We start from the raw sequence: 21,278 nt of genomic DNA on the forward strand, positions 1-21,278 counted from the left end.
AAACCCTTAGCAATTTTAGTATCAGTATAATTAGGTGACCTAAGAACAGTATTAACCTTGTCTTATTTATTAGATAGCACCTTCTAAGAAGAGTATGTCTTAATGTCTTTGGCTTTCATTGAGATTTATACAGAAAAAAAAATAATCAAAATAACCTTTGCTATCTTCCTTTTTTATACATTATTACTTACAAAAAACTTTCCATCAACACAAAATTGTGAAGACTAGTTTCTAAAAAAAGGTTCACAAAGATTATTTAAATTACATGTCTACTTAGAGCAAGATACTGATGATGTGCATGTATTGAACCCAAAGGGCTTTTTGAAAAAACATTGCAATCGATTGCTTACTCCAAACTCCCACAAGAAGTCAGGCATTGACTCTGTCACTTCTCAGAAACAGTTTAAGTATAAACTTAAATCCTGGCTAGTTTTAAAAGTTCAAGTATATTCTGAGCAGTCTTCAATTCTTCGCCTGGGGCTACGTTCTGCTCATATGTTGCCCAACAGTCAAGTGAAAAATAATTGTCATTTTACAGCTTCAAGTTCTTTACAAAAAGAACTTTTTCAGGGTCCTTTACAAAAATTTTTCTTGGTCTTCACTTTTGCAGGTGATATGGTAAGACAGCGGGGAGATACTTGTGGCTCCATTTTTAATGTCCTCTTCCTATGTTAAGGGGGAAGAAAAAGACACCAAATAATTCACATTTTAGGTGCATTTAAAGCAAATAAACGATATACACCAAATGAGTTGATAGAATAAAATAATTTACCACAAGTATCTATTCTCAGAGCCCTTTTTGAATGCAAAAAGCCTAGCATGGTCTTAAACAAGCATCAAAAAATGCAGAATACTGTGCTTTGGTTTAAGCCAGCTACTGTGATACATGGAAGCTTTTCACATAAAACTATAAACATCTATAAGAGATTTAAAAACACAACACTGTTTAATGTTTAAAAGCTTTAGAAACCAGGAGCCATTCTTATTACTGAAATATAAAAACCTCACGCTCACCCCGAAAGCCTCCTCCACCACCTCGTCCTCCTCTGAATCCTCCTCCACCTCTTCCTCCTCTGAATCCTCCTCCTCCTCTTCCTCCACCTCTTCCTCCTCCAAATCCTCCTAAACACAAGAAAGACATTACACTTTGAAGAGCATGTAAGTTCTTTGTTATACATAACAATTTAAAAGAACAAAAAAACAGAAACCGTCAATTGCTGGACAGTTACAAGGTCAACTACTGTACCTGATCGCTTTTAGGGACCACCTGCAGCATTTCAGGCATTGCTTAGTATCTGATATACCATGTCCAAAATACCAAAGACACAAATAAAACTCCACGACAAACTTACTCCATGAGAGCAAAAACTAATTACAACTACGAACTAATAATTATTAATTACAACTCAACAGAACATGAAAACAAACAAAACAAAAAACTTTGCAACACTTGTGCCCCACTGCAAAGAGGCAGAGTAGGGAGAAGAGGCAAGAAACTGCTTTAATTGAGGAGCACGTTGCAGGTGATGTTCAAAAAGCGAAGGATGATATCTACCAGGTCACTCATCTCGCTCTCAAACACTGCATCTCAGGTATTTTGCCCAAAGTAGTTTTTTAGAACATACTAAAAATACTCTTTCACTGACAATTTTGAGTGTGTATTATCTACAACATCCTACCACGAGTTTGCTCAGCGGTCACACTTTCTGTCTTTGTTACAAAGCAGCATACTCTCCTCCCTTTGCTATGGAGCTGTTATTTAGCTAGCTATAGAAGCCTAGGTCTTGCCGCTGGATAGGTATCAGTGTCTCTTCCACTGAGTCATCAAACAGAAATAGGCATAGCATTTTTCTTTGCAATGTAACTGTTGATATCCAAGTATTCAACTGAAGCTTTTTTTTAAAGAAAAAAAGGAAAATCTGTACAACTCACCCCAAAAATCCCCAACATTCTGCAGCTTCCATTTGTGGGATCTTACCTCTACCACCGCCTCTTCCTCCTCCACGTCCACCACCACGTCCTCCTCTACCACCTCCTCTAGGAGCACCTTTTTCTCCAGGAGGCCTCGGCAAAAACCTCTGAAGGGGAAGCAGCTTTGCTGGATCAATGTAAAACTGTAGGAAGAGAGTTCCATTAGGCTTTGAAAATACCAAGGCTAAAGAGGACAGTAGTATCTCCCTTTACAAATAACCACAAATTTGTCTTAACCCTTTAAGGCAAACTGTCCTCTGATAAAAGCGAATTGAAAAAAGCACATAAGAAGATACAGTGTTGTAGTTATTAAAATATAGATGATATTTGTATGAGTTTTATTTGTTACTTTTGGCGGGGGGGGGGGTGCAGGGAGAAGAAAGAATGTGGCAGATACAAAAGTGAAACAGGAAACGAATACTTCAATGTACAAAGGACAACAAGCTTTTAAAGTTAATTAAAAAAATAAAGCTTTGATTATGTGATGACATAGAGATTTATCTAATTGATGACATAAATTAGAATTATCTTACTGAGAATGGCTAACCTTTTGCATTTTTTTAAATGAAGAGGCCTTCATGTTCTCAGACAGTTTCACAGAAAAATACTGTTAGTTTCTTTAAGGAACACAGCAGGAATAAAACAATTGACATGGTAATTTTGATTATTACATGAAAGGCACATTTAGACATTTTCTAAATTAGTATTTTATAAATGAAGCTAAATATCATCACCACAAATGAAAAATTACAATTAAAAGATCAAGAGAAACTATTTTAAATTTTCTCAAGATTTTTTCCCAGCTACAAATATAGTGGTTTTTTATGGTCAAAATATTTTTTTTCTTCCACGTTATAAGGCCACAGGAAGAACACACCAGTGGAGGGAGTACGTAAAATCAAAATTGTAAAGAAACAAATTTGTATAGCAAGTGACAACCCCTTTAGGCCAAGGGTGACATCAAGGCTTATCTGGAACAATTTACATGGTGCAGGGGCTCAGCTAGTGCTGCTGCTGCTGGGTGCTACAACTGCCTGGCTGTGGAAAGGCAGGAGCCAGCAGGCACTGCTGGACCAACCCCATGCCCAGCCTCATCCCACAGCAAGGAGGCAGACATCCTAACCCCACATGCAGCTTTGTAAACAATCCTTTAGCTCTCCCATACGCAGGAACTTTAATATGCAGTTTCTAAGATCAAAAAGAGCTCTTGGCCTACTCTGCTTAATTAAATTGGTAAGCAAGGAGCTTAAAAATCCAGTAACATATTTTCTTAGTATGCTATTGTAAGAAGAAAATTTCTGAAATTGAAATAATTCTGATACAAAAAGCAAATCTGCAAGTTAATATATTCAGAGCATGAGAGTGATTTAAACCTGCAAATTTTACTTCACACAGTGGGAGGGGAACATGCATGCAGCCAGTTACTGACCTGCAACCAAGCAACACAGGCTGAGCCTTACTGCCATGTTACAGGGCTACTCCCTCAGTTGTGCTGCTTTTGACATGCATTCTGTCAATCAGCCACTGATAACAGAATGGACTCAGTGCCTCTGTCTCAAAAAGCTTGCTTTGCAAGAGCACATCCTAGCATAAGACCACTTGTACTGGCAGTTTGATGAGCTGGACAATGAACAACAGAACATTCTATCACAAACTCATCTTTATAATTAATAAACTGGAGCATGAACAAGGTCCCCTAATGCATAAAAAAACCCCACTCCCTTGATCCAACTCTGTTCCAGGCAAGTAACCTATAGCAGAAAATTAGACAGGTAGAAAAAATCACATCTTGAACCACCGTGGATCCAAAAGACATCTGCCTGTACTGGTACTGACTGGAAACCTCTGCCTGACATGAGGTACTCTGTCATACTGAAAAATTCTAGGTTGGGCACTTAATGTGAACAAGGCACCTACTGACAGCTAGTTACAGCCAGACTTGGGACTGTTTACATCAAATGGGTAGCCAAGCCTTGAGCTTTTTAAAAATTCTAGAGAAATTCCACTTAAAGATCTATCAGGCTTTAGGAAACAGTGTATGTCACACATCTCTTGAAGGATACAAAGTCTCTCAGCTGCCCAAAGATTTCATCCACTTTGCCAATCTGTTCCTTATTATCCAAATACACTGGGGCGTTGAAGTAAGGCACCTTGTTTTCTTCTGTTTTACATTTACAAACAATGTCATCTTCACACGGATGCATGAACTCTCCCAATACTGAAATAAAGAGCAAACAAGCTAAACACCTGGAGCAGTCATTCTGATTTCAATAAATCCCATCTCCTCACGTAACTTACAGACTACCCTTTCTGGAGGCCCCTGGTCATATCCGCCTCTGTTGAAGCCTCCTCGTCCACCTCCCCGTCCAAAGCCACCTCGTCCACCTCGATTAAAGCCACCTCTGTCACCGCCACCTCCTCCGCGACCGAAGCCGCCTCCTCTTCCTCCTCCGCCTCCTCTTCCACGAAAAGACATCCTCTACTGCCTCCTAGTAGTAGGACAAAAAGGAGCTGTGAAAGACGTAAAAGATACTTTACATTTTATTTACTCTACAAATTAAAGCCAGCCGCTTCAGTCCTCGCCAACAACAACATGTAGGCACATGAAAAACCTGACGCCCAACACGCCCCCCACTGCGGCGCCCACCGGTCAAACGCGGCCTGCCGGGACGGCGCGTTTTCCGCTCACGCGTATCGAGGGCTGAACGGGACAACATCTCCCGCCCCGCGGACGAGCGGCGCGCACGCGGGGCACACACATGGGGGGGCACACACATGGGGGGGCACACACATGGGGGGGCACACACATGGGGGGGCACACACGCGGGGGCACACGGGGCCCTTCCCGGGCACCTGAGGGGCGCACACGCGGGGCGCTCACACACGGGGGCGCACACACACGCGGGGGGCGCACACGGGGCACGCACACACACACACACGGGGCACACACACAGGCGAGGCCCTTCCCGGGCCCCTGAGGGGCGCCAGGGGGCAGGGCCCGCAGCCCGGGCAGGGGGTTCCCCGAGCCCCCCGGCGCCGCCAACGGCCACTAACGGCCCCTAACGGCCCCCCGCCCTTCCCGCCCGCTCCACGCGCGTCTCGAGCCCGACCTCCTCGCGCGTGGCGGATCCCCACGCGCGCGCCGCTCCCGCCGCCGGCCGCGTGCGTCAGCAGCGTGCGCCGACACCGGGACGCCGCCCGCGCCGCTGGAAACGAGGCTGCCTGCCGTAAAGCGAAAGCGCACCGCCGCCGTCGCAAAAGGCGCGCGCAGCCGGCCGCCCCCCGGGCCGCGGGGCTCCGGCAGTCCCGGCCGGGCCGGGCCGGGCCGGGCTCCCCTGCCGCACGGCGGGCTGCCGGCCGGAGCCGCGGCGCTCACGGCTGCCTGGCACCACGCACGGCGGCCTCCCCCGGCCCCGCCGCTCCGCAGGCTCTCGGCCGCCGCCGGGGCCCGCCCCTGGTAGAGGCGGCAGCCGGTAACGGCGGCCGGGCCCAGCGCTGGTGCCGCCGGCCGCCCGTGTGTCACAGCTCGGCTGGCCGCGGAGGGCCGGAGCGGGCAGGCCTGGGGGGCAGCTCTGCCGCCCGCCTGGGGCTGCCCGGCGGTGCGGGGAGGGGAGGCGGGGCCTGCGGGCTTCGGCTGGCGTGGCCACGGAAACCGGCTTTCAGCAGACTGCGACAAGCGATTGTCACACACTTGAGAAGTGTCTGGACAAATAGTGTGAGATGAGCGTGTAATCCAGCTGAGTCTGTAATGGATGCTACGAGGACAGGGAGGTTTGTGTGTATATATATTTGTGTACATATACACACAAATGTATATATGTGTGTATGTATATACATATATATGTGTGTATATCTATATATGCATATATATGTGTATATATATATATATGAAGACATATATCTCTTACATAAAAACACATTTATCTTTTGCAACAGCCTGGCAAAGATGAACTACTACAGCTTGATGGTTTGATCAGTCTCCTAGCAAAAGAAAGGACGCGTGTCCTTAATAAGTGCTTCCTTTTCGTCATTCACTTGAAGGGCTTTTTGTTACCTCGTATTGTGCTCACAGTACAACCAGTTACGTTGAGGCGGGATCCTTTTGGAGAGGTCAGACTTTTCGGTTAGTAGTTGAGGCTCCTGTACTTTATTTCTAAACACATTTAAAAATACTTTACTAAGGGTTAAAAATTAAACACAAATCTAACAACTGACGTTCAAAAGAATCCTAGCCAGAGGAATTAGCCTGCCAAGAAAGGGAAGCTTTCATCATGCGAGTGGTCCCAGTTTTCTTGACTCTCTTTTGGTTTTGTGGATTAGAGGTAAGAATTTGTTTTGTTGTGGCAGCAGTAATTATTTAACAACAACAAAAAAAAATAAAAAGCTGTTTATTGTTGTCAGGGTAAAGCTAGTTGATTTTTTTTTTTTTTATGTTTCCTTTCCCTTTGTGTTTTGTACGTTTGTTTTAGTCCAGCTTAAATGTTTGAAGTTTGCTATTTCTCTTCGATGTCTTGATTCTATCTGGAATTTATGCTAACAGGCTTCTGGAAAAGAAGGCTGACCACGGAAAGGTGCTGCAATTTTCTCTGCCCTCCTTTTTTGAGAAAAGACATGACTGTCTTCTAGCGTGGCAACACCACAGTGCAGCAGGGCACTGCCTGAAGGTTTGCTGCGGGTCTCTTCTGGCAGAAGTGTCCTGGAAAGCCCATGGGGCAGAGCGTTCAGCATGCCCCAAGTCTTTTAGAGAAACCCTGAGATTAAAGTCAGCACCTTTTGCTCCTGTTCAGGTGAAACACCTGGTACAATATGGGAGTTATGCCAAGCCGGATCTGGCTTACAGTTTGGATTCTGCTGACCTGGGAACAGCAGGAAGAATTTAGTAAGATTATAAAACTGGTAAAAGGGGGTTTGTTTTATTAAATGCTCCAACAGTGTCTCCACTGACTTTACTATGGCCAGGATTTCTTCATGAGAACTTTAAACTTCAGCTCTGTTGATTCAGTTGGCACAGTCAAAGCTAATAAATCACATTTGAGGACTAGCCTTCCTCTCCCATTTTTATGCAAAGTTCATCCATATTTATTTTTCATGTTTCAACACCCTTCCTACCCATGGATCTTACTAAGCACTCAGCCAGCAGTGAAGCCACCAGAGTGCTGCACACAGGTGCAGAGTCACTCACCTGGAGGCAGTTGGACAGAGGGACAGGATCTGTACGTGCAGTCTAGTGATGACCAGCAACCACACTGCAAATCCACTTCTGTGTAAGATAGAGGAAAAGAGCTGATAAGGAAGACACCTAATTCTCAAATTTCTTCAAGGTGCTTGTTATTTTAACAGTCACATAGTGAAACAATTCATTTTAGATTTCCTTATTTGCTTCTAAGTTATTTGTAAACATTTACAGGTGATACTTAAACCTAAAGCAAACCAAGCAAATAAAAAATGACCAGAAAAAATGTGAAGTTGTTATCTTTTTTGGTTTTCTGGTGTTTAAGTCAACTTATGTTTTGATTTGCTTGCAGTCCCATTGCTGTGGTGTGTTATAAACCGATGGCTTAAAAAATGTTTATAATCTACTGTGCACTTCAACTGATGTTTGAAGAGTAAAGAGTATAAAGTTTTTGGGAGACCAGTAAGAGTGAAGATCACACCTGGCAAATGATCAACAAAGGAAAAAAAAAAAAAGATCAGAAAAACTGAGAAAGATGAGGTGGCCAAAGACAAGGGAATAAACACTATAAGTTATATTTAGCACCTTTGTGCTTGTAAGATAGGAAAAGCCTCATGAATGAACACTTTGTTGAGATCACTAAAGGAACCTGCAAAGCTCTTGGTACAGTTTCTAGGCTTAATCCCTGTTTTATTATTTTGTATTTTGTGCCTTGCAGAATGTAGCATCTAATGAGGAAGGAAACCGGTTTCAGCAGGTCGAGCCTGCCCAGCCAGCTGAGCAAGACACATACCTCATAGAAGAATGCTTAAGCAACAAATACACACACAAGTCCTGTAAGAAAGTATTTTGTCACCCATGGGAACGATGTGTGGATGGAAAGTGCCTTTGTAAACTCCCCTACCAGTGCCCAAAGAATGGCTCTTCTGTTTGTTCTACCAATGGGAAGTACTTCAATACTTACTGCCAGCTAAAGAGCTATGAGTGTCAACGTCCTGAAGCAAAGTTTCTGCACAAGGGAAAATGCATGTCTGAAGGTATTGACACCTCATTTTCCAAAATGTATCAGTCATTTGTGGCCAAGGAGATGCTTACTCTTTACAGATCAAAAAGTCTGTTCATTTCCTTGCACTAGTAAGAACTTGAAACAGAAAATAAGAGGTCATTGAAAATGGGTGGTATTTGTTGATTTTCATAAAAACACAGTAACTGACAAGCCCAGTTCACCCTGCTGCTGGTTCATTGCTCAAATCATCAGAAAGGGAAGAAAGAGACACAAGAGAGTGCTCAAACATTTCCAAGTAGGGTGTTGGGCATGGTGGGAGGCACAGTGGGAGAGGAATGCAGAGAAAATCTGTAGTGAGGATATCTTTTAGAGAGGGACTGACCTCAGGAGCAAAGGTCCAAGGAATGGAGTCAAGCTGCTAAGGTGTGTGTGGGAGCGCACAGGGAGAACGTAAGCTCACCTCAATCATCTTGACACTGGATTTCATCAAAACAGAAAGCACTGCAAACCAGTGATGGTTTGTGCACTGACAAGCAGCTTTTTGTTCTCACCTGCTTTTTAGGCTGCACTAAGCTGCTTTGTCAGCTCAACTCCAGTCTGAGTGCAGGGAGAAATGGTTCCTACTAATTAGGCAGGTGCCCTCTTTTAGCAGTAGCAGTCACTGTTCCTACCTGTCCTCCAGCCCCACCTCCCCTGATCCCAACAGGAGCCATGAGTCAAGCTGGGTTCATGGCTCTTCTGCCCAGTCTCTGTCCAGTACCATCCCTCCCTTTCCCTACAGAAGCAGCAGCTCAGCCCATTGCCCTCAGGGTCACAAAATTCAGTTCTGCCTGTTCCACTGACAAGGATCAGAGAGCCTTTGTGTGTTCCAGGTGTGCTTTCCATATGGCTTCACAAAATTAAGCTGAGGGCCTTGACTCTGCTGCAAACAGCAGCACTTTTGCTGGACATGTAATAGATCAGGATCTGGCTATCTCACTTGTGTTACTGGTTATCAAAAGTCTCCTACTGAACACTGGTATGCTAAGAAGCTTTCCTCAGTAGACCTACAGGTACTCTTATGTGGTAGGAACCATTACCCTAATTTTTCATCAAACTGTTATATTTTGAAAAAGTGGCAGGCTCAAAGCTATTAATTCAATTCTCAAAAAAATCAAGAATAATACCTGAAGCTTCTGATTCTCAGTCTACTGTTCTTTCCATATTAACTTTGTCAATACAAAATTAGTCCTGATTTGATTCTGTGCTGTCTTTACACAAAATACGTCTATATAATTTGGGCTTGTTTGGTTTTTTTTTTCTCTTTGATTTTTTTAGAAACATTTTCAGTCTCTGTGGGCCATGGAGGTTCAAGTTTGCTTCAAGTAAAACCTGTGAATCAAAAGAATTACGTTTTCGTATGTGCTACTGAGTGGACTATGAACGAAGCAAATGTGGCTTGCAAACACCTAGGCTTTGAATTGTAAGTTTGGGGAATTTATGTCTGGATAACCACAAGGGATCTGAAAACAGAGCAATGCTTCCATAAGTGTCAGTCACAGTCAGCAGTTAAGAGAGAAAACTCACAAACAATGTATCCGTTACAATATTCTGATAAAAATTCTTAAATTTACACCGAAGAGTGAAAGCCAAAATATGGATTTCTGCATTCTGTTGCAGATTACAAGTATATAAACCATACTTGTTTATTTTTAAAATAAAGCTAAAGACCAATGCAGAGGTTTTCTCTCAGGTCTGTGTAAGGGAAAGTGCATACATAGCCAGACCATCCCCAAGTAGCTCTGAGCAATAACCTGTATGCAGAGGAGTTTTTTCTGCTGGCAGCTGGGCACAGCTCTGTCTTGCCACTTGCACGAGTAGGTCTAACAAGAACCAGAAAGATTTGGTTTTCTTCACCCCGTGCTCTTGCTGCCATTGCTTACCTTAGCCCCAGGGATGGCTGAAGCCACACTGAGCTTGTTCTTTCTCCTATGACAACACTGATGACCTGGGTTGCACATTCATAAAGGGCCCCTCATAAAGAGTCAACTCTATATCCTATACATAATTTACACTTACACAACAAATTTAACTTAGTTGAGTTGGGCTGCCTCCCCAAGCCTACCTGAAGACTAAAAATGCTGTTGCAGTGTCCTAAATTGTCCCATCGATGTGAGAAGCAAATATTTCCTGATCCTGATCAGAATCTCTTTAGATTGCAGAGGAAGGTTTGACTGAGAACAGAGCAGTTAGCCCTGGACTCCCATTGCAAGCCTCTCTAGTTACTTATTTACTCAACCCACATTTCTTGAAGGTAGGGGACACTGTTAGGAGACCGCTCAGGTAAAACCGAGGGAGAGAAAATTTATTAATCCCAGCCTTACAGTGGCCTGAGCTTCCACAATGTGCATTGGTTTTGATGACATCATGGATACCTGACTTCATGCAGGATGGTTTCCAAATGATGGCTCACAAAGAGAGAGCTTACAAGTTAAGCTGCATAAGCAAACCTTTATATGCATCATGATAAACAGTAACTGTCATAGAGCTACATAAGGAAATAGTGGCAGTTCTATGCAGCACCCTGCAAAAAATAGCACTTTGTTTTACTTTCTCTTCCAAAGTAAACATCTCCTACTTACCCCTAGATGATTCCATGGGAAGTCTGTTCTTAGACATCAGCAAAATTATTTAACAATGAGGAAAATAATAGAAATTCTAAACAATAAAAGTGGCAGGCAATCCATTGTGAAATGATGTAATTTGTTGTTATTATTATTTGTATCTTCACAGAGGTGCTGAGTATTACCAAGCCAATTCCAGCATCACAGAATCTACCTTAAATTCATTGCATTGTCTGCAAATAACTTGCAGGGGTCTAGAGACAAGTCTTGCTGAATGCCACATAGAGATGAAATCAAGAGATAGTAATGAGGGATTTGTTAGCCTCCAGTGCCATGAAAATCGCAGAGGTTAGTAGGTTTTTTAGTTTTGTATCTCTTCGAGGTTCTTACATTTTCCGTTAAAAAATTAGGACCTAGTTTGCTGAACTCTCAGCCATAGCAAACCTGCATTGAAACCTTTTGATTTTTCAAAACAATCCTTTTGCAGACTTTAATACAATGGGGAAAATCTTGAGTCAAGACAGTTTTGAGTTTATGAGTTTGGAAAATCATTGTTGCTCCTAAAGCATCTTCACAGGTATTTCCCAAAAGTAAATATATTTCACCAGTGGTTCCGATTGTCTCCCATCCCTTCCAAGGGTATCAAAGTACATTGTATCCCACAAGTGTTGGCTCACCTGTCTCTAACTGGTGAAGAGACAGGTGACAACCTTCCTACTCACCGCTTTGTCTATGAGGGAGATCCATTAGGACATTGCAGCCAGACAAGCAGAACTGTAGAACTACTCAGGTTTTCTGGGGAGTTTTGGGACTCCACCATTTCTCACCGACATAAAGGGAATCAAGTCCTTTTGACTTCTAACAACTTTCTATTCTCTGTAGTGGCCTTTCTTTGGGACTGATAAGCACCAGACCGAGATGCTGCTGGTTAGGAGAGCTATCAACTGTCTCGGGTTTTTCTTATGCCACAAAAGTAGGAGTTCACAGACCCTTCATTACTTCCTTCTAGAGGGGGAACATCCATCATCCTAATCTCTTGCATAATTTACGGTGGGTTTGAACCAATCACTTTTGCTTTAGTCCTTGTCCAGAAGAAATGAAGTTCACTCTTGCCAAGCTACTGCAAGTTGGAGGAGGAAAAGAAAAGGTCAGATTGACAGCTTGATGAGAAAGCAATTAAAACAATAAAAAAGATTCCCTATTATATTACTGGGCCCCAGAATGCCTACTGCTGATAGGCAAAACTACTGATAGAATAAAATGTGCAAGCAGAATTTTTCTGTGGGCAGTTTGTGAACCTATAGACATTTCCTCACTAACTTAATTTTCATTGTGCTGCACAGCATGTTCAGATGGTGAGTTTCATTGTGTCAACAAGAAGTGCATTTCTCTGAATAAAATCTGTGATGGAATCAATGACTGTGGAGACCTAAGTGATGAACTGTGCTGTAGAGGTAATAATTTCCTTTCCTGGCTGTTTCAAAATAATTTTAGCAGAAACCACCCCCAAATAATTTTTTACAATTATGTAACAGCTAAAGTCTCTGTTCCCAAAAAGTCAGTACATAGAAGCAATCAAACCATAGTTTATGTGTTTGCAACAGCAAAAAAAGTAGGCATAATATAATTTATTGAGGCAGGCAAGTGATCTCTGAGAATCTGGATTTCCTCAGAGGATGAGAAAATACAATAAGGCTGTTAAACATTGATTTAAAAAAAAATGCGCCATGTTAGAATGAAAATATATTTTTGTTGGGAAAAATCAATAGTAATTAAACAAAGACACCATTTTTTCCAATGAACTATCTTTAAACCAAAATAAGATCTCTCTTAAATGTATTAGTAATGTAGATTATCCATATAATAATATCTGTGAACAGTTCCTGTCACATTGCTTGTTCATGAGCAGTCATTTTTTCAGCATCTGCAATTCCAGCTGTAACAATTTTTATTAGAAACAGGGAAGCCATTCAGGTCATGCAGAATACCTCCAGAGGTTGGGTTACAGGTGCCAAATGGTAATGTGAGTTGCAAATCCCATCACTATCCCTAAATAATTTTAATTTTGTAGTTTTACAATTTTCAGTAAATTTAATCTGATAATTGTGGAAACACAGTCACAGGCATTTTATCCCTAAATAGTAGATTGATGTAAGATTAGAAAGTAGCTCAAAAAACACTGCTATACATTTAAGCTTTTTATAACATATAAAGTGATCACAAGAATTAAAAGGAAAGGGGTTCTCATTTTTGTAATAAAGTTTCATATAAACAACAATTTTAGAATAAATAAATTTTTAAATCCAGTATCTTCAATATATCCCAACCCTGCATTTTGCCATTTAGCTTGTTCAACCAAAGGCCAGCTTGGACTCTGATTTGGGGGAGAAATTTGACCCAAAAACCATATTCTTCTAATTTGATGTGATCAGTAATGCTGGCAAAAGTGGAGGTCCTTTGGCTAAGGTTGAGCATGGGCATGTGTTGTGGATAAAACTGGTAAGGAGTGATACCAAGTCTAGAAGTACAGTACTGAACTGGTAACAGAGATCCACATTTTTTAAATCTTAAAACTTCAAGACTGTAAAATGAGGAGAGACAAGTATTCATTGTATTTTAGAGTTACAGAGCCTGCTTTTGTGATCTATTTATGAACAGCCAGCTCCCCATAACATGGATATTATATTATATTGTGTTTGTATTTTAAAAAGCTTTCTAACTATGTGAGGTTGCTGATTCATATGATCCTGTGATTTACATTTGTAATTCTCCTGTTTTACAGAGTGCAGAGGCAACAGTTTCCACTGTCGGTCCAATATCTGTATTCCAAATAAGAATGTCTGTAACAAAGAACGTGACTGTCTCACAGGAGAGGATGAAGCTCGAGTTCTCTGTGCAGGTTTCCTTCTGAAAGATGTTTTCATTTCTTTTATTTCATTCTGTTCAGTTATAACTAGAGACTACACAGTGCATATTATTATTTAATAGATTAGCAAATCAAAAACACATGCAAGAATTGGTCTTCCCAATGTTATGTTATGGGCAATAGGAAGAAAAGGTTATGCAATTTTCCTCCCTTTCCTTCTAGAAAAGAACAGCAAGAAAATTAAAGGGAGGAAGAAATAGATGATGTTCTAGGGGGCTTAAGACAGATTATGTCTTTTGCTTACATGGCCATCTGTCAAACTGCTATTCCCTATTTGTGGAGAAAGCATAGACAGCAAGGGCAGGAATATTTTCCTCACAGATGAGGAATTCAACTAGTTTGTCAATATAATAATCCTTCTGTGCTGTTTCCCTCATTGTTGAAAGCATTTTTTGCTTTGAAATTGGAATACTTTTCCTTGCTCTGAGACAAAGTCTAAAGCCAAAAAGTAAACACTATTGGTAAATGGTAATTGGTAAAGGTAAACTGAACTCTTAAGTGTAAACATTACTGTCAGTAACATGAGAACAGACCCAATATTCAGCTTCCATTTAGGAACTTAATTCAATGGGCATATTGTTAGAATAAAAGCTGACAAACCAGATTCCAGAAGCATTTAATTTACCTCTCAAGTTGAATACCCTCCTTCACCCTGTAAAGGAGGCACACAGTACATAACAGCATTATCTAAACTGGGGGAAAAAAATAATAAAATTTTAAAAATCCTTTTACCTAACACTGCTTTGGGCTTTAGGAAGCTCCAAAAGGTCGATGGAGCAGGAGGAGGCATTACTGTTGTTTCCTGATGTAGGAGAATGTAATATCACCATAAAGATGAAAAACAAGCAAAAAAGGCCATTTCTTAGGGATTGTTTGCAGAAGGGCTCTCTAGGTGTAGAAAGCAGAGAAGATGTCATGTAGTTACTAATTGTTATCTGCTGGATGTAGGTCATTTGTGGGTTGAGGCACCCAGAGAGCATCTAGTAGGAAAGCCAAGAGCAGGCACCAGGCTGGACAAGTAGTGCTGTCCATGTGAAATGGTGTGCCCTTGTGAATTTAAAATATGTACCACAATTTTGGTACACAAACATACATTCAACTGAGAGAACAAATTTAAATGTATTTATTATTTTGTTATTCTACTACAGGCAAAGACAAAGGTGCTGAAAATCACAGTATGGATGAAGGTAAGCATAACTAAACCTCCAAAACAAACAGTATATCCTCTTATTAGTGGCTTGCTAGCTACCAGCCAGCTGATCAGATCCAGAACACTCAGATTTTGGACTTTGTGATTTAGTCATATACACTCTGGCACTTATTATTTGTTTTGTTTTCTACTTATTTCAAGAATGCCATAATAAATTGACCTAGCTGAGGACCCATGTTCTGGCAACTGGTGGAGGTAAACTCTCAGCAAATCTAGGGGAACTGTTTATTTGCCTGAATGCAAGCAGCAGTGAAAAACAAAAAGAAGTAATATCATGCTAAGGCATAAGCAATCTCAAAGCAAAAACAGAAGCCAAAAATTTTAGTCTTTGCTTTCCTGCTGCTTCAGCTACTGGCATATTCACAGCACTCAAATTTGCAGGATAAAGACAAACCTGTCTCCAAGTAGAGAGAAGGGGTACTTGGATTCTGAGACACACTTTTCCTTTTTTTTTAAAGAAAGAAAAATGATAAAGACAATTCTTCCTCAAGTATACTGTGGTCTTACAAATTATACATTAACTCGACGGAAAAGAATCGTAGGAGGACAGATTGCAAGAAAGGTAAAAAAGCACATTAGCAGATACGAGTTAATTCAGCATCAATTTAAATGGGCATTATTGTCATTCTGTTAAAATGTATGGAAATAACAAAATCAGCTACAACACTAATGTCAGGTTTTGCAGCAATCATGGCATTGCACTGAATGCAAGTAAAGGACAATGTATAAAGTAAAATACGGAGTTGCCAAATTAAGCAATACAGTACTAGTACATGTCAAAAATTATTCAGCAAAATACTTAATGCTATAGCTAGAAATAAGAGTTCAGACAAAGCTGAATTTAAATTTGTGCCTTTGAAACAGAAAACAGCAAAAAATGCTATACTCAACCATATCAGGTCAGATTCTACATCTGTTTCTCTGGCTACAAAGGGTTTTATGACAGAAAGTGAAAGGGAAGGAGGCATCACACAAAGTCAGGAGACTAAACACAATTATTGCATTTTAAAAGATATGTCCTTTATATCTGATGGAACCCAATTCGTAATTTCTGGATAGCAGATTTTTTTATTTACAATCAGACAGTTGAGGAGATGAGGTGATACAAAGAAGTGTGTTTCCCTTTATGCACTAAAAAAAGTACAGTTATTACTATTTCATTATTATGTGGATGTTTGTTGTTTGAATAGGCTGAATTCCCTTGGCAAGTGGCAATAAAAGACACGGGCAGTGAAGGTCCAACAGTGTACTGTGGAGGGGTTTATATTGGTGGCTGTTGGGTTCTGACTGCTGCACACTGTGTCAGGTAAAAACAACAAACTGGGAAATTATTTTCTTCTTGCAAGGCAGAAAGATTGATTTGGGTGTTAATGCCCTTTCTAGCCACCTCTTTGCTAATTCCTATTTGCTTCTTGAATAAAACAATTTGAAACACTGACTCACCCACATTAATGATGTGGAAGATTCACAGAAAGTAGAATAGAAAGATGAAAATGTAGTGACAAGTTGGAAGGGACACAGCATTTTTCAGTCAGATAGGAGGCAGGCAGGAAAGGTTCACCATAACTGCTTGGCCTGAAAATGAGATACAAGGGACCTCCTCTCTTCCCCATCTCTACGCTGGGGAAGTCTAGGATCTGTTTCCTGAGAATGTCGCTGAGGTCATATATTCCCCAGAAAAGCAAGAGTAGACAGGGAAGATTTTGCAGTCCCAGCATCCCATTCACATCTGCTCACTCTTCTTTTACTTGAAATCAGAGAGGCATAAACACCTGCTTTCTCTTTGTCACAGCACGAAACACAGAGGCGGGCCTTTAATATCTGTGTTAGCTGCAATGCTCAGCAGTGTGTCATCTGCCTTGCATTTGCTACACTTCAGAAAAACCTGGATATGAAGTCCAGAAAGAAACTATCTGTCACTAATACGAATTTTTATTCTAGAGAAACTTTGATAAAATGCAAAAGATTATAGCCAGTTGAAATGCACAGTGCTTGTGTTAAGTACCAAAGCATACTGTATTTCCAGGGCAAATCGAGTTCATCTGTACCGTGTCTGGATCGGACTGCTGGATACAATAATGTACGACAGAGAGACAGAGACTTTCCGACTAAAAAAAGTGATAATCCATGAAAATTATAATGCCTCAACTTATGAAAATGACATTGCTCTGCTGGAGCTGAAAGGTTTTGGGAAAGGAGACTGCTCCCTGACATACAGCACACCTGCCTGTATCCCCTGGTCAGAGTATATGTTCAAGGCTGGTGACAGATGCAAGGTTTCTGGATGGGGACTAGAGAAAGGTATTTGCTTTAGTCCTCACTACAAGAATGTATTATTTATGACTCGTTTTCTAGTTGTGGTGAGCTTTTGTTTTGAAAAGGCTTGAAGAGTAGTTGTGCACAAAGCACTCAGAAGAGGCTGAGCACAGAAAATGAAGGCTGTGGTTCAGCATTTGGCTCTTTTCTGTACTACTTCCTCTCCTGTTTCAGCCACTTAAGCAAATGGATCTAGAGGACACTCCTGTTTTAAAACTACCCTGACACTAAGAAATGTTTAATTTTTTTCCAATCTAAGTTAGCTGTGGAGACTGGTGGCAATAATTAACAAGCAGTGGTTAGTAGCTCAAAGTGGCCCATAGTCACAGCCCATCATCTGTCCCCAGCCCAAGAGGATCTGAGCTGCAGCCAGCCATTATGAAACTTGGCACATCTTGTCTTGGTCATGTTTGAGTTTAGCCCAGAGAAGGTTGCACAGAGATAGATAAACAAAATGTAAGCATGCTTTCAAAGATCTGGGAAGTATTTGTTTTGTACCACAGTGGCGTGTATCACAGCCTGGCATTGGAGCAACTCCATACTGGTTATGAGGCTTCTCCTGTCCGTACTCAGTAGCAGTCCATAAAGCAAATGTGAAGTTGGGAATTACTGGCAAATGGACAGAGAACAAAACAGAAAATCTCCCTAACCTTGTGAATACATAGTTCACTTGTATCTTCAATAGCTGGTCCACTCATCCCAAAAAGACAGAGTAGAATGGGAAAAAAGGAAACAAGGATGATCAGAGCCACATCTCCATTTCATAGAAAACAATATACCAGTTTCCCAGTGTTTGAAAATCTTGATATGGAAAATAAAGAAAAAAACTGAGGAAGATAAGGAAAGGGTGAAAATGTCACAAAATGAAAGTACTGCATTTAACACTGCAATTAAACCACTCTGCTTTTTTTAAAAAATATATGGCCAATATACTGCAATTCATATGTGATGTCCGAGGCAGTTTAAGGTATTTGGTTTATAATATTGAAAATTATATTCTGGAAATAAGCAAATATATAACTTTCAATTTATTATATTAACTGTCTAATGTGGACTTACCAGTTTTAATTTAGAAAAGTTTATTCTTTTCTTTTCTAGATTATACCAAGCAATATATCCTCAAGTGGGGCAACATTAATTTATTTCAGAATTGTTCTGAATTGTACCCAGGACGATTTTTCAAAAAAATGGCATGTGCAGGCAAGCATCAATTTTCTTACTATCATTTCTCTACTAGCAAACCCACCGTTTATAAGGTCAGACATACTGGCTGGGAATCTTTTAGATTTGGGAAAGACAATAAACTGATTGCCATAGTATCACCATTAGCCAAATGCTAGCCATAGGACCTTAGATCCATCCACCATTGTTTATCTATTTATTAACAGAGTTAGGATGACACTATGCCAAGTTTCTATTATTATAAGGGCAAATTTTGGCATGCAATTTGAGTTTTGTTTTCTAAATGTGCAAGCCCTTTACAGCCCACTGCGCTTCTTAACTTTACTATATTTAATTCTTATTCAGCAACATACTTAACCAGATGCTTAAATATGGCACTTACAGTATCACATGGGACAAGATCGAAAAAGGCGTATCTGGGGTTAGCTTCTCCTCCCTGATACAAATACAAAGTTTGGGATTAAGGGCTAGTATCCATGGGAGTTAGTTGTACAAGCAAATATGAAACTGAGTAAAGGCCATAAAATCTTGTTTTATAGAATTAGTAATGCCAGCTCTGAAAAGCTGATAAACTTCTTAGTAATGTAGAGATTCAAGAAAGAGGTGACATGTTTAAAAACTTGGGAGGATACATGTTTAAAAACTTGGGAGACTCATGCTTAGCAGGGGTTCCTTCATACTAGGTCAATCAACCATGCAGAAAAGTGTAGTGAGGGTGTTAGAAATTACTTCACTTTTACTGAGTAGATAGGTGTTGCGAGCCAATGCCAGGGGGGCTACCGGAGGGCTTTTTGAATGAGACTCAGGGCTCACACACAGCACTCGCCTCTCACAGAGGAACAACCGCTGCGGGACCATGTTTTAGAGTGGAGGTTAGAATACCAGCCTCAGCACACTCACAAATTGCTACTGAGACCAATGTTTGTTTTACGAATTAACTGGTTTAGGCAGCCCCCGCTTCGGCTCCTCCGGACAGTGGTGCCGGGGTTCCAGGCAGCTTCTGGTGCTGCAGCAGGGCCTCCTCCCGGGCAGGCAGAGAGCCGTGGGCCTGCAGAACTTGCCTTCTTTTATAGATCAGAAATCACTGTTCAAGTAAAGTACCACTGTTCAAATTAGACAGTTAGCATTGGCCAGATACGTACTCTGTCAGAGGCAGTTTTTAACCTATTGTCCATTTTTCTGCCGGTTATCATAACCCTTATGCTCTTTTCTTGTTGTGGACTTACCTGGTAGAGCAAGGGGCCTGTTCTAGTCCTTCCTTAGCTAAATCAGCAAAAAGACACCACAGTTATTTTGCTGGCTTGAAAGGCATTTTGTTTAGTCTTACGTGGGGTGAGAGAAGATGGACCGTTCCCCACAACAGGACAAAGCGCAAATAATTTTCTGACTCTGTAGCATGTTTCTGTCATATCCTTCACTCTTAATTCATTTTTCCGAGACCACTATATGCGCTGAACTGCAAACAAGTAATTATGTGAGTACTGAAACTTACAAAGCACACTGGATCCTACATACACTCTTGTGTCTCACACCTGCTGTCTGGTGCTGCAAAAGGTCCTCGCTGTGACCAAGACCTTGCAGTGAGGGCACTTACAGGGAGATGCTTTCCCTCTCATCCCAGCATTTACATGCCCTCCTTCTTGCACCTGCCCACCTATTTTCATAAAGCTGGTAGAGAAAATAATTTTGAGGCCTCTGAATTTCTGTACAACTCTGATGAAACGGCCAACGAATTATTGGATAGAGAGGATGCCACAGGCTGAGATGTAGGCATACGCATGTTACGATACCTTCCTTTCTATAGGAATCAGCCTACAAACCTTTCTAGCTTTTCATCCTGGTTTTGTTCACTTTTTATGAGCTACGCCTAATGATAAAACAGGCAACGTGGCTGAATTCTTCTGTTGCACAGGGTAAAACCAGACTCACATCACTGACGTCAAAACAAATTAGGTGAATTTGGGCCAGCCACAAATGTACAGAAAGGTGCTGCATTTAACAAGAAATAAGAAGCAAGGGACTTAAGAGGTTATGAACCTCCTTTACTGGTGACTATTAGGCAAACATCTGTCAGGACATGGACCTAAAAAAACCTCCTGAGCTCTGCTTTGTGTGCTAGCTTGTATATGAATTTCTTTTTGCTTTTTTTTCCCTCTTTTGCTTCAGGTACTTACGATGGCTCCATAGACAGTTGCAAAGGTGATTCAGGAGGACCCCTGGTCTGTTTTGATGCAGAAAATGTGGCGTATGTCTGGGGTATTGTGAGCTGGGGTGAGAACTGCGGGGAGGCTGGTCACCCAGGCGTGTATACAAAAGTTGCCAGCTATTTTGATTGGATTAGCCATCATGTGACAAGAAGTCTAATTTCACGGTATAATATCTAAAGCCTGGAAAATTAAATACTTCCTCTCATCCCCCATGTGAAAATGAGCACAAGTATTTTTTTACAATCAGCAGCCGTGTGACATAGCAACTCGACTATTAGTGCAAATCTTTAAATAATGTGTTTTTTTAATTTTAACACTCTATGAATACCACAATTTTGCAGAAGCCTCTAGAAAGACAATTTTACAGTCACATGAATCCACGCAGAAGTCTCTAATAAAAGCAGGGAAATTAAAGTATCTTTTTGTCTTGTTGTAACTTTGGGGTTTGTTCCACATTTCACATTGTATTTCAATACCTGCCGTTTGTTTATTTAAAACGGGCAACCATACAGAAAGCAGTGGTTGGAAAATGACTGCATTGGCAATGTGTGAACTTCACAGGAAGGCAGCAACCAGAATAATTCAAGGAACATCCACCATCTCAAGGTGCATGTTGCTAGAAACCCTCAGGATGCTGCCTTGCCTGGCAGTTGACTCTTCAGGCTTAGGGTGAAAGCAGCCTTC

General features: G+C 41.2%; 2 protein-coding genes across 4 annotated transcripts; one reads left to right on the forward strand and one right to left on the reverse strand.

Annotated features, from left to right (window-relative positions):
• Positions 1-51: 51 nt before the first annotated feature.
• On the reverse strand, positions 52-5,570 carry GAR1 (GAR1 ribonucleoprotein). Of its 3 annotated transcripts, none has more exons than XM_051619026.1 (7): positions 5,082-5,570; positions 4,270-4,457; positions 4,035-4,189; positions 2,519-2,578; positions 1,979-2,114; positions 1,015-1,122; positions 52-666 (listed from the first exon to the last, which is right to left on the reverse strand). In XM_051619026.1, the coding sequence occupies exons 2-7, from the start codon at positions 4,445-4,447 to the stop codon at positions 653-655; spliced, it is 651 nt and encodes a 216-aa protein (XP_051474986.1). In that variant the 5' UTR covers positions 4,448-4,457; positions 5,082-5,570; the 3' UTR covers positions 52-652. The 3 variants fall into 3 exon arrangements, with proteins under 3 accessions (XP_051474986.1, XP_051474984.1, XP_051474985.1); XM_051619024.1 differs by having other exon boundaries at positions 4,270-4,460; XM_051619025.1 differs by lacking the exon at positions 5,082-5,570 and having other exon boundaries at positions 4,270-4,529.
• Positions 5,571-6,145: 575 nt separating this feature from the next.
• CFI (complement factor I) lies at positions 6,146-21,011 on the forward strand. The gene is made up of 12 exons (XM_051619020.1): positions 6,146-6,293; positions 7,863-8,181; positions 9,468-9,612; positions 10,923-11,101; positions 12,097-12,207; positions 13,536-13,652; positions 14,828-14,866; positions 15,348-15,451; positions 16,080-16,195; positions 16,916-17,190; positions 18,304-18,405; positions 20,554-21,011. Exons 1-12 carry the CDS (start codon positions 6,243-6,245, stop codon positions 20,769-20,771), a joined length of 1,776 nt encoding a protein of 591 aa, XP_051474980.1. The 5' UTR covers positions 6,146-6,242; the 3' UTR covers positions 20,772-21,011.
• The last annotated feature ends 267 nt before the right edge of the window (positions 21,012-21,278 follow it).

The sequence above is a fragment of the Apus apus genome, chromosome 4 (assembly GCF_020740795.1).
Source record: "Apus apus isolate bApuApu2 chromosome 4, bApuApu2.pri.cur, whole genome shotgun sequence".
NCBI classification, from domain to species: domain Eukaryota; kingdom Metazoa; phylum Chordata; class Aves; order Apodiformes; family Apodidae; genus Apus; species Apus apus.

Bases quoted from the DNA above. Each gene is read 5' to 3' on its own strand.
- CFI (XM_051619020.1), top strand. From the start codon at position 6,243: ATGCGAGTGGTCCCAGTTTTCTTGACTCTCTTTTGGTTTTGTGGATTA. The intron at 9,613-10,922 runs GTAAGTTTGGGG...GTATCTTCACAG, and splicing joins AAACACCTAGGCTTTGAATT to AGGTGCTGAGTATTACCAAG. The intron at 11,102-12,096 runs GTTAGTAGGTTT...TGTGCTGCACAG, and splicing joins GTGCCATGAAAATCGCAGAG to CATGTTCAGATGGTGAGTTT.
- GAR1 (XM_051619026.1), bottom strand. From the start codon at position 4,447: ATGTCTTTTCGTGGAAGAGGAGGCGGAGGAGGAAGAGGAGGCGGCTTC. The intron at 4,190-4,269 runs GTAAGTTACGTG...TCTTTATTTCAG, and splicing joins GCCTCCAGAAAGGGTAGTCT to TATTGGGAGAGTTCATGCAT. The intron at 2,115-2,518 runs GTTAGCCATTCT...CTCTTCCTACAG, and splicing joins CATTTAAAAAAATGCAAAAG to TTTTACATTGATCCAGCAAA.